Genomic DNA, 11,910 nt, shown 5'->3' with positions numbered 1-11,910 from the left:
TCAAGTTATGCTGCAAATGAAGTGATGAAATATGGTGCACATACAGTTATATGGGTTAAAACATCGGCATAGTAGGAAGTGGCTTCCATCTTGCAGAAGTAGAACTGTTAGAGGCAGGGAAAAAGAATAAATGACTCAGCTATCAGAGGACAAGGATTTAATTATACCTCTGGACTCTCAGTTACATTTATATACCTTTCAAGCTTTACCTTTACAGTAGTTTGTCAGGATCATAATTTACTTTTTGCCACATTCCATTACTTCATGCAGCCTAAATATAAAACATATGCATTTCTCTCCTCAGCTACTGAGCTGCTGACTTTATTGGAGCAGCAAGTCTTCTAGTACCTCGTTTATTTAGATTACATTCTTCATTCTTGTTACTGGCACCAAACCAGATGATTCACAACATCCTGTCTGATCTTGAGCTGACCCTCCAACTCCATAGCCATTTCAATTCTAAGATTACCTACTTTGCAAGTGACCCAACACCAGCCCAACTCAGTTTTTCTGCAGGAGAACTCTCATCAGTGCCTTTATCACTTCGCGGCTTGACTATCCCAAAGCACTCCTGGCTGGCTTCCTACATTTGACATTCCGTGACTAATTCAAAACATTGTTACTTGTATCCTAACTCTCATCCTCCAGTTCACACATCACATTTGTGCTCCCTTACTTTCTTGATCATTTGGTCCATCAATGCTTCATACTTAAAACTGCCATGTTCAAACACATCCGCAGCCTCTTACCCATCTTTTTGACCATCTTCAGCCCTACTATTCTTCAAGACCTCTACATCTGTCTATCGCACAGCCTGGATTTTAATTGCTGCATCACTGGCAGTAATACCTGCGATTGTCAGAGTTCCAAGCTCTGGAATTCCCTCCCTAGACCTTTCATTCTTCATGTAAGTTGTTCCTGACAACAATCTTCTTGGACCAAGCTTTTGATTATTTGCCATAATATTCCCTACATAGATGTACCAAATTATGTTTGGCAACACTGTGGTGCTTTACTATGTCAAAAGTGTGATATAAACATAAGCTATTGTTGATTCATGCGGCAAACCTGAACTGTGTATAAAGACTGAGTATATAGGTTTGTAAAACTGCACAGCAAAACAAACGCTGCCTATCCTCAGCAAAACATTGGAGAACCATCAGCAGTGGGAATGTGACCTACTCTCCAAACCTCAGCTTGGCAGTTCCTCAAGCAGAAAATGCTTCAAGTACCAGTGGGTCAGGTAGTATGGAGAGAGAAACAGAGTTGTGTTTCAGGTACACAAGCTTTCCACAGATGCTGCCAGATCTGTTGAGTACTTCCAGTATTTAGTGCTTTTATTAAAGATCTTCAGCATCTGCAATATTTTAGTGCAGATATGAGATGAAACTGGGATCTCTTCAGGCTGTAGATTTTCAACAATATTATATTTAAACCACCAATCTTACAATGACACCGAATCAATTTTCATTTGCACCAGCCACTGCTGCAATCCATGAAGAGAAACAGATTAATTAGATGAACATTCTTACCTTGGAAATCTAATGTGTAGTTGAATTTTGCAGTGGAAAACGAAAGACAACCTTGTGGATTCATCCTGTACATCATTTCAATATCTTCGCTGCTCATAGAACTTGAGATATTTGGGTCCCTCTGAAATAAACATAGAAAATGCAAGAAAAGATAACTGATTTTTCACACCACCATGTCAACTTTGGGAAACAAACAAAAACAAACCTTTCTGCAGTGACAATATCTGTTCATAGTGCCACGTGATTGGCAGAAAATGACCTTTGAAAGCTGAAGTTTCTATTCTTAACACTATTTTGAAAGAAAGGTAGATCTTAATTTATTTGTAACACATGTTTAGGATAGAATGTAAACAAAAGTTAAGGTATGACTTGTAAATGGAAGATGAAAAATCACAGGAAAAACAGGTTCTCAAACATTTTGACCCTTGCTATGGTATAATTCCATAAACCCCAGAATGATTAACCCTTTCTAGAGTACAGACTACATATTAATTGTATCAATTGATATGTATAAGGGCATCGATAAAGGTTACATGGGCATCTATAAAGAGATACTTATTGATATAGAACTAGATTTGAGTTTTATATTCTGTTTATTCACAGAGTAAAACCTCACAAGTTAAAGACTGGTACTGGTTTCTTCCTTCGCCAACTCACTGTCAGGAGTTAATAGCACAGACCCCTTGGGATACTTAGCCTTGCTGGGGTACTGACTAATGCTTCTAAGCGTTATGTCATGGCATAACGTTGTTTTTTAAATTCACTTTCAGGATGTAGGCATCTCTGGCTAGGCCAGGAATTAGGGCCCATCCCTAATTGCCCAGAGGGCAGTTAAGAGTCAACCACATTGCTGTGGATCTGGAGACATGTGTTGACCACACCAGGTAAGGAAAGCAAAAGAATGCTTGGATGGCTGTTCACAGCACACACGCCAAAGACAAACTGAATGAGATCACGTGGGGCCAGAGAGCTTTTGTGTTCAACAAGCACATAGCAAAGCAGAACAATGAAACTACGTGGTCGCACACAGGCTTTTTGCGTTTGTACCTTCGTTCGTACCTTGATTTTCGTACGTATGTTGAAGCAAAATTTTACATACAATCCTGTTCGTAAACTGATTTGCTCGTGAACGGGAACATTTGTATGTCGAGGCGCTACTGTATTTGCATGCATAGAGCATTGACTAGTTAACATGAGACAGAGGCTAACAATAAAGGAGGACATTTCCAGGATCACAACCTCAGGGCTTAGCACTGGGCCATAATTATTTACAATAAATATGAAAAACTTGGATGAGGAAAGAGAAAGTACTATTGCCAAATTAGCAAATGACATACATAGTGAGAAGATAAATAGTGAGGATGATCCAAAGAAGCTACAGAGCAATATAAATAGATTAACTGAGTGTCATAAACTTGGAAGAAGGACTATAATTTGGGAAAATGTAAGGTTATGCACTTGGGCAGAAGGAATAAAGGAACTGGATATTAAGCAAATAGAGAAAGGCTGCAGTAAGCTTCAGCTATGAGAGTTTTGGGAAGGGTCTTCATGCATGAATCACAACAAACTTTCATTTAAGTTCATTGGGTAATAGGAAAGGCAAATGGAATCTTGGCCTCGATATCAAAGGAAATGGAGTATAAAAATAGAAACTCTTGCCAAAATTATACAAGGGGCTAGTTAGGCCATACCTAGAATACTGTCCCCATATCTAATCAAACATATATTGTCATTGAAGGCCAGAGAAGGTTCACTGTATTGATTCTGAAAATGGAGGAATTTTCTTGTGAAGTGAGTTGGATGTGCATTCATTTTAATTTAGAAGAATGAGCCAAACTTAGTGAAACATACACATTACGAGTGGTCTGAGTCTAGAATGCACTGCCTGGAAGTGTGGTGGAAACAGGCTCAATTGAGGCAGTCAAGAGAGCATTAGATAATTATTTGAATACATATAATGCGCAGGAATTTGGGGAAAAAAAGCAGTCAAGTGAGACTATATTATAATACTCATTGGAAAGTCAGTGCAGACATAATGGCCTCTCAATGACCATAACAACTGAGAGAGCCTGAACTGCGTGATTCTATGTAATACATGAGAATTACTCAATGCTGTCCTCTCAAAAGTATTAATAATTCAGTTAATTCACCTTAATCAAGTATTGAACCAGATACTGTTAAAAAGATCTTGAATTTATAAGATCAGTAATATTAGCAATGAATATTTCAGTGATTTTAATATTGTTTCAGCATGTTACAATGTATAAAGTGAAAAACAATATTCATTTCAAGGAGGCTTTTCTATCCTGAGCTAAGGGCAATTCAAGGATTAAGCAGAACATTACAATTGTTTGATATTTGTTTTGCTGTCTAATTTTACAATGGTTCTCATTTCAGAACCATAACATATTACAAAATGAAATTTCCCTTTGATTAAGTGAAATCCACTATTCTAGGAGCACTGTGAAACTAAATTGAATAACTTGTTGGTTATTTGAAAAGCTCATTTAAAAGTTTAAAGCTTGACCTAAGAAGCTTAATGAGATGCGATTGACAAATCAATAATGCTGCAACATCAATAACCACTCACCAATTTTTTTATTTCATAAACTGGTAAAACTCAGTCTGCGACTCCCAATATTATGACATTATATTGAAGAAAATTTATCTGCATGTGAACAGGAATGGTATGCCTATTTATTAGTGAAAATATGCTCACCCGACACACTTCACAGGACATAAAACAAAATATGATACCGATCCACACAGGGGGATATTAGATCTGATGCTCAAAACTTTTAAGACATGTCTTAAGGGAGAAAAAATAGAAGGAGAGGTTTAAGGAGTTCCTGAGCTTAGGACCCTTTTGAATTTATTCATAGAACGTAGGGTGTTGCTATCTGGGTTAGCATTAAATGACCTCTTCCTAATTGCCCAGAAGGCACTTATGAATCCACCACATTGCTATGGGTCTGAGTCATATGGAAGCCAAGGGAGTTTGGTAAATTTCCTTTCCTTAAAGCAATCAGATGGGTTTTTACAACAATCAACAGCAGTCATCATGAGGTTAGCTTTTTATTCCAAATTTTTACTGAAATCAAGTTTCATCATTAGCCCCTGTGGCATATCAAACCACCAGCTTGAGGATCTGGAATACTAGTCCAGTGACAATACCACCACAGCAATGCCTTCCTGGGTAGCCAAAGGCATGGACTATGAATAATGGAACAATAAAACTTAGGACGGAGAAGAAGACAGAATTAGATGAGCACCGGCGTCTTGGGACGGTTGTGAGGTTGGCAATGATAACAGAATTGGGAGGGATGAAGCCTCAGAACGAGATAGAAATAAAAGGCTTTTAAAATCAAGGCAGGCAAACAGGACTTCCCAAAATGTAAGTTGAGACCCCAAGTAGGGTCGCACATGTAATTTTGATGTAGTGAGCTCCATGGCAGCAATGATTGACTTATGACAGATAGGCCCCCACTTCCACAGCCCTCATCTCACTCTAGCAGGTCTACAATCCTTCTGGTAATTCTCATTTAAGGGTTGCAATGATTTTCAAACTTCAAAGTGAGGTCATAGGGAGGAAACCTTTTGGGAAGAACAGGCCTAAAGCAAGCAAGTCAGTCTGCGGGAACTGGGTGAATGGGAATTAGTGCTTTTAAGAAACAGGGACATTTTTGGATGAGTTCAAGTTCATGCAGAATAAAATGGGAGACCAGGCCAGAGACTAGAACTTCTTTTCCACAATTTTTGATTGTGCATATTGGCTTACATTTCTTCTTTTTTAAAATATTTGCTTAGCAAGTAGAGGAAAGGAACAAAATAATAGCACACCTCAAAAATGTGCCATTTTCCACATTCACCCAAATAGTACCAGTTCCACTGTGTATCAGATGTGTCCATCTCCTCCACACTGCCCTCCTCCATCATTGAAGCATATTCCTCTCCAGCCATTGTTTAAATTACTGTCTGATTGTTAGCTGCAATTCAAAATAATGAAAAAATTACTGAGCTATTTATACATGCCCTAACGTCAATATGTGGCTCAGTAACAGAGTAGATGCACAGACATCTATGTAGTGCTGCTAAAATAATAGCGGAGCTGAGTGGGGGAGCTCTGGGCTTCCAAATTTTGCTCCAGTATCTATTCCATCCCAGTCTGCTAAAAGTGCAAACATTTTGAGGCAGCTGCAATTTAATAGGTCAGCTCCCTTCCTTAAAACCGAGTCCCTTTCAGGATCCTGTTTTCAGTTTCAATTTGTTGAATGCTCCTTTTACCTATTCGAAAACCCATTCACAACTTCTGGAGAAAAGTGACTGGGAGAGATGTTGGTCTGATGTTTAAGGAACTCCTCACCTTCGACAAAGATGAGTACCAGTTTAGTCTGTTTTTAGATTAGATTCCCTACAGTGAGGAAACAGGCCCTTTAGCCCAACCAGTCCACACTGACCCTCCGAAGAGTAACCCACCCAGACCCAGTTCCCTCTGACTAATGCACCTAACACTATGGGCAATTTAGCATGGCCAATTCACCTGACATGCACATCTTTGGATTGTGGGAGGAAGCCGAAGCATCTGGGGGAAACCCACGCAGACACAGGAAGAATGTGCAAACTCCACTTAGACAGTCACCCAACGCTGGAATCAAACCTGGGATCCTGGTGCTGTGAGGCAGCAGTGCTAACCATTGAGCCACTGTGCTGCCCCAATGGGTTATTCCATTTCTGGCTGAGGTGGCTGCAAATATTTTGGTGGTTAGTGAGGGGAGGGTGGGTTGATGAACAAGGGGAGGGTGGGGGTGGATGTGCGTGTTGGTGCTCAGAGATAGTTTTTGTACGCAGAGTTCTTCACAAACTCTGATAGTGTGCTGTTAAACATAGCCTGTGCATACATGTTCTGTTCACTCTGTTTGTTGGGGGTCTGAAGGATCAATAGGAGGAAAAAACATGGTGAACATTAAGTTTGGAGACTGCAAGGAGATGTGGCTGGAGGGAGACTAACAGGTCTTACCTCATGTGAGTTTAGAGGTGCCACTGTCAAAGGAAAAACAAGTAATCTCTGCCTGCCCTGCTTCACCAAGGAAGCTGTTGCATCATCTGCTACAACATCAAGTCTCAAACATCACAGCCTAAAAAGTTAACAAAGACTGCCAGCCACAATTTCCACATATTCCAGCCATTAAAGGTCACAACACTGACAACTTCTGATGAAGGGCTTTTGCCCGAAATGTCAATTTCCCTGCTCCTCGGATGCTGCATGACCTGCTGTGCTTTTCTAGCACCACACTCTCAACATAACACTGATAATGTTCAGTCAAATATGTAGTACAAGCAAGCATCAACATTAAGATAGGCTCTCCACCAAAGCAAAAAACTTCACCTGCTTTGTGGGTGAAGTGATCAAGCTTTGGCTTTGGTCAGGGTTGTGCACTTGTCCCACATGCAGAACCTATTTATTGTATCCACATCAAAAGACTCCTGAGTATTAATGAACATAGAGTCTCCATTCACTGAACACAAAGCACACTGTGCAAGTCTATGCCTAAATCTCCAGAATATTATGGGCAAGCTCTAAACTGGAGTTAATTCTGACATCATCACTGCATCATCTCCTCCTTCCTTCATTCTTTTCATTTATTCATAGGCCCTGGATGTCATTGGTTGGGCTAGCATTTATTGTCCATCCCTAATTGCCTTTGAGATAGTGGTGGTGAGATACCTTCTTGAACAGCTGCAGTCCACTTCCTGATAAATTCCAAATGTTTTTGCCAAGAGAGAAAATGTTTTTCCTTTACTACAAATTCACGACAAAATAAAGCAGAAACAAATACACTTGAGGTATTATACCAGGCAATATATATAGGGTGAAAGTGAGGACTGCAGATGCTGGAAATCAGAGTTTAGATTAGAGTGGTGCTGGAAAAGCATAGCATCTGAGGAGCAGGAAAATCGACGTTTCGAGCAAAAGCCCTTCATCAGGAATCATATATATATTGGACAAGCAAACAATTCTAAGCCATGAGCCCTGCCAGAACTCCAAGTCCTTTATCTAAACGCAGCTGTGAGTGCAATCATTCAAGATGCTAGTCTTCCACACTGATATCAACTTACAGAACAAAACATCTGGAGGACCAAGTACAGTTCTGGGCATTGTACTTTAGAAAGGTTACCCTGATCTTGCAAGGAGATACAGTGTGCGTTCTCTGGAATGTTGGCAGAGCTCCAGTATTGAACTGTGATGAGAAATTACAAAGACTAAACTTGTACATCACAGAATTTAAAAGTTTAAGATAATTTCATTGGGGTTTTTATGATTTTGAAAGGGATTGATATGGTAATTATCTTACTGTTGCTGAGGAAGTCTAGATCAAGGACATATTACCTTAAAATCAAAGTCAATTCCAGAAACATTTCTTCAAACAAATGGTGCTGGAAGTGTGGAATCTCTCCTATAAAAAATAGCAGATGAGGCTAACTAAATTAAGAATTTTATATCTGAGATTGATAAGATTTTTTGATAGTGGAGGGTAATAAGGAATACAGAGCCAGCGAAAGTAGATGGACTAAGGATACAGATCAACTTGTGTTAAGACTTCAATAAACGTTTTAGGATACTGTAAATGCAAATAAAAAGACTGGTTTGCAAAGAATGGTGTTATCCCCTCTCAGTGTGTACATGGATGGCTCAATCAAGCATCACATTTATAAAAACACTAAACACAAGTTCCAGCTTATTTCCTAAAAAAAAAGAATAGAAGGCTGGTGAAACACTGAAGCTGATGTACAGTAATGTCTAACTGAGAGGCACTGTGTTTTTACAATGTACTGAAGACTGATTATGGACAGCCTATAATGGCCTTGGCCCTTATTCTATCTGCTGATGGAAATGGGGTAATTCCTGTGATTGCAGCTGTAAGGGAAAGGTGACACGAACATATCACTAAGCTGCTAAACAGAGTGGTTGCATCATATCGAATATTTGGCTGGGAAAGGCAAATCTCTTCCTCATTCCACTGACAAAGAAACGAAACCAAGGCAAATTGCAGCAGCGATTTGTAAATGTAGTATTACAAAGTTTGTTAACAGACCTATAGAGATCTTCAAATGTATCTGGCAGCAGGTCCTCACGTTTGTCAATATTGTCCACATTTAAGAGTGGAAAGTGTCCAAAACCGTTTGCAGCAACTACTGAGGAAAACATCTTCCGTCAAACACAGTTTTATTAAAACTTCAAAAGACAGTATGTAAACCATTCTACAGACAATCTAAAATTGGATAAGCAGGCCATGCCACTTCACCTGACAGCATTCCGAAAGTTTGTGATTTTATAGTGTTGGACTATAACCTGGTGTCATGAGACTTCTGATGATGCCTATCTTCTGGAGAATCAGCCCCAGGAGAAATAAGCATAATGCTGGTCAGCACAAGCATCACAAAGATACTCGAAACAAAACAACTTCCTGCTTTGCTGACTGCCTCCCCTTGGAAGAGCTGACAGACCAATGAGGAAGTCAAGCCCCAGGAATCGGACTCCCGCGTGAGTTGGAGGCCCGCACAGGTCAAACTGGCAATGCCCTCCACGGCCTGAGGAAGGGGAACCGCCCTCCACCATGAACACTGACCGAGCGCCCACCCTGCCTGTCCAGTCATGACAGGTGCCACAGGAGAGGAGGGCAGTGACCCATAACTGTGTGACATGGCACAACAGAGAGGAGGTCACCGGTGATCCCGGTGAGGGGAGGGGGGGGGGGGGAGGGGACAGTGGCTGCTCCTGGTAGAGCGAGTCCACTATGGGCACCATCCCCATCCCCAGCCCCCACCCCCGTCCATCCTGTGCCTGGGAACTCCTGAGGAGAGAGGCTCTCCCACTTGGGGGAATACGCTCAATCACTCACCCCGGGCTCCGCCTCTCTGTCCGATTGGCGCTCCGCCAGGCCGGGGGATACCGGCTCCCCCGCCCCCTACCCCAGCTGGGGCCGCCAGGGGGAGGGGCATGGGCATGGGCCCCAGGCCCGGCTTCGAGCGACAAACCAACCGCTTCTCGCTCGACGGTTACCCGGACAACGCGACCTCCGCCGGATGTTTTCGCGGAGGGGGAGGGGGAGGGGGAGGGGGGGGGGGCCGTGTGGCTGTGACGTTTCGAGCGAACATCCCCCTTCAGCGAGATCCCGCCTCCCCGTTTTCGGTCCGCCCGTTTTTAGGCACCTCTGCAATGCCCCGCCCCCTTTCTGCCCGCCCACTGACGTAACATCACGGCAGAGCCCCGCCCCCTTTCCGGAGCACCCCCTGCAATGCCCCGCCCCCTTGCTGCCCGCTCACTGCCACACACCCCTCCGAAATGCCCCGCCCCCCTTTGGCCCACCCACTGCCCCGCCCCCAACCATGCCCCACCCATTCACCAGGTGCCCCCCACCCATTCACCAGGTGCCCCCCACCCACCCCCCTCCTTTCCCTCCTGCACCTACACAAGTTTACAGGTGTGAAAAAAAGTCTTGCAACACCAGGTTTATAGTGCAAAAGGTTTGCCCAACTAGCTACCGGAGGAAGGCTCCGAAAGCTTGTTCTTTCAAATAAATCTGTTGGAGGTATAAGCTGGTTTGGTGTGACTTTTGTGTTCTGTAATTTTTAAATCTTTGTCCACCCAGCCCAACACAGGCACCTCCACAGCAAAGGTTCCAGGTTGATGGCTCCCTACCTCCTCCATAGTCCACCCTAACAAGACATTTCTTAAATATCAGCCCACCGCTTCTACTAGCCAAGCAGTCATTATTCCAATTTAGATGGGAGTTATGCCTGGCAACCCTAGGAAATTGGACAGTAGACTAAATACACCCCTGGATCCCAATCTTTGACATCTACAAAGCATAGAGTAGTAACTGGTGGGCACAAGGCAGAGAGTGGGGGATAAATGATGGAATTCCAGAGGTCCCTTAGGACCCCATTATTCATTATCAATCTGGCCAGAAGGAACGGAGGGCATTGTTGCTAAATTTGCAGATGACACAAATATAGGCAGAAGGACAGATAGTGTTAAGGAAGTGGGGAGGCTGCAAAAGGACATGGATATGCAAGGCAAGTGGCCAAAGTAGTGACAGATGGGCTACAACATAGGAAAGGTTATGCATTTTGCTAGGAAGAATAGAAATATGGTCTACTTTCTAAATGGGTAAGTCTTTGGAAGCCTTAGTTCAGGGGATTCTCTTAAGGTTAACACAAACATTCAATTGCCAGTTAGGTGGGCAAATATAATGTTAATTCATTTTGAGAAAACTAGAACAGAAGAGCAGGGATGTACTACTGAGGCTGTAAAAACCTTTGTTCAAACTACATTTGGAAGATTTTGGGGGGAGGGGGGGGGTTGGGCCTCATACCCTAAGAGTGAATGAGTTAACCTTGGATGGGGTCTCGAGGAGGGACACAAAAATGGTCCAGGAAAGAAGCGCTTTACATACAAGGAACATGAGGATTCTGCGTCTTTAATCAATGGCCTTTAAAGGAGGCTAAAGGATCTCATTTAAACTTAGAATATTGAGAGCCCAGGATAGAGGGGAAGTGGAGATGATTAGGACCTGAGGGTATAGCCTCCGTTCTAAAGGGTCGTCATGTAACCTATAACCTCAGTTCTAAAGGGTTGTCCCTTCATTTCAGATGAGGGGGAATTTAGTCAGCTGGAGGATGGAGAATCTGTGGAACGTACAGCCAAAGAAGGTTGTACAGACCAAGTCGTCATTCAGTGTCAAGACAACGAGATATGTTCTTAAAAATAAAACTTGCTGGAGCAAATCAGCTGGCCTGGCAGCATCTGTGGGAAGATAAGAGTTAATGTTGAGCCCAATGATAGTTCTAACGAAGAGGCACTGGACACTAAATGTTCATCACGGCTTCCTTTCCATAGATGCTGCTAGACCAAAGCCTCCCCAGCATTCTCCATCTGCAGTTCTTTGTTTTATTATATATGTGTTCTTGATTACTAAGAGGGGATCAAGAGTTAGAGAGAAGACATGAGAATGGGGTTGACAACCACAATTGAAAAGGCAGTGCAAATTCAATGCCCTGAATGACCCATTTATGCTCCTACACCTCACTACTTCACTCCACTCCAATTCCATCAGAACTCAACACTCCCATCCCCCACTCACTGCAGACCCAACCTGCCTCAGCAACCTGGTCCATGCTTCAATCAAACACCACCCCCCCCCCCCACCACCCCAACTCTGGAGCCACTATTCACCATTCTCCACCCTCCATCCCATCCCAAAAGAACCCAATCTTTTACCAACTCTTCCCCACTAAACCTGTTCCTCCATTTGCACCAGTTCATTTTCTGGATGTCAGCCTCAGGGTTGATAGCTAGGAGGTCAGCTCTGGTAAA

At 42.7% G+C, this 11,910-nt stretch overlaps 1 protein-coding gene across 7 annotated transcripts in view; it reads right to left on the bottom strand.

Annotated features, from left to right (window-relative positions):
* Nucleotides 1-9,634, bottom strand: part of parp11 (poly(ADP-ribose) polymerase family member 11) — a 31,945-nt gene extending 22,311 nt beyond the window's left edge. The window contains exons 1-4 of one of the 7 annotated variants that reach the window (XM_072551760.1): nt 9,434-9,634; nt 8,627-8,726; nt 5,373-5,518; nt 1,533-1,653 (exon numbers count right to left, since the gene is read on the bottom strand). In XM_072551760.1, the coding sequence (XP_072407861.1) occupies nt 1,533-1,653; nt 5,373-5,492 (241 nt within the window). In that variant the 5' untranslated portion in view covers nt 5,493-5,518; nt 8,627-8,726; nt 9,434-9,634. The remainder of the gene's footprint in view (nt 1-1,532; nt 1,654-5,372; nt 5,519-8,626; nt 8,727-9,433) is intronic. The other 6 variants (XM_072551759.1, XM_072551763.1, XM_072551765.1 and 3 more) reach the window with 6 other exon arrangements.
* Between the last annotated feature and the right edge of the window lie 2,276 nt (nt 9,635-11,910).

This window comes from Chiloscyllium punctatum, chromosome 32 (genome assembly GCF_047496795.1).
Source record: "Chiloscyllium punctatum isolate Juve2018m chromosome 32, sChiPun1.3, whole genome shotgun sequence".
NCBI lineage: Eukaryota > Metazoa > Chordata > Chondrichthyes > Orectolobiformes > Hemiscylliidae > Chiloscyllium > Chiloscyllium punctatum.
Note: the sequence above shows the minus strand (reverse complement) of the source record. Positions and strands in the feature narration are given on the sequence as shown.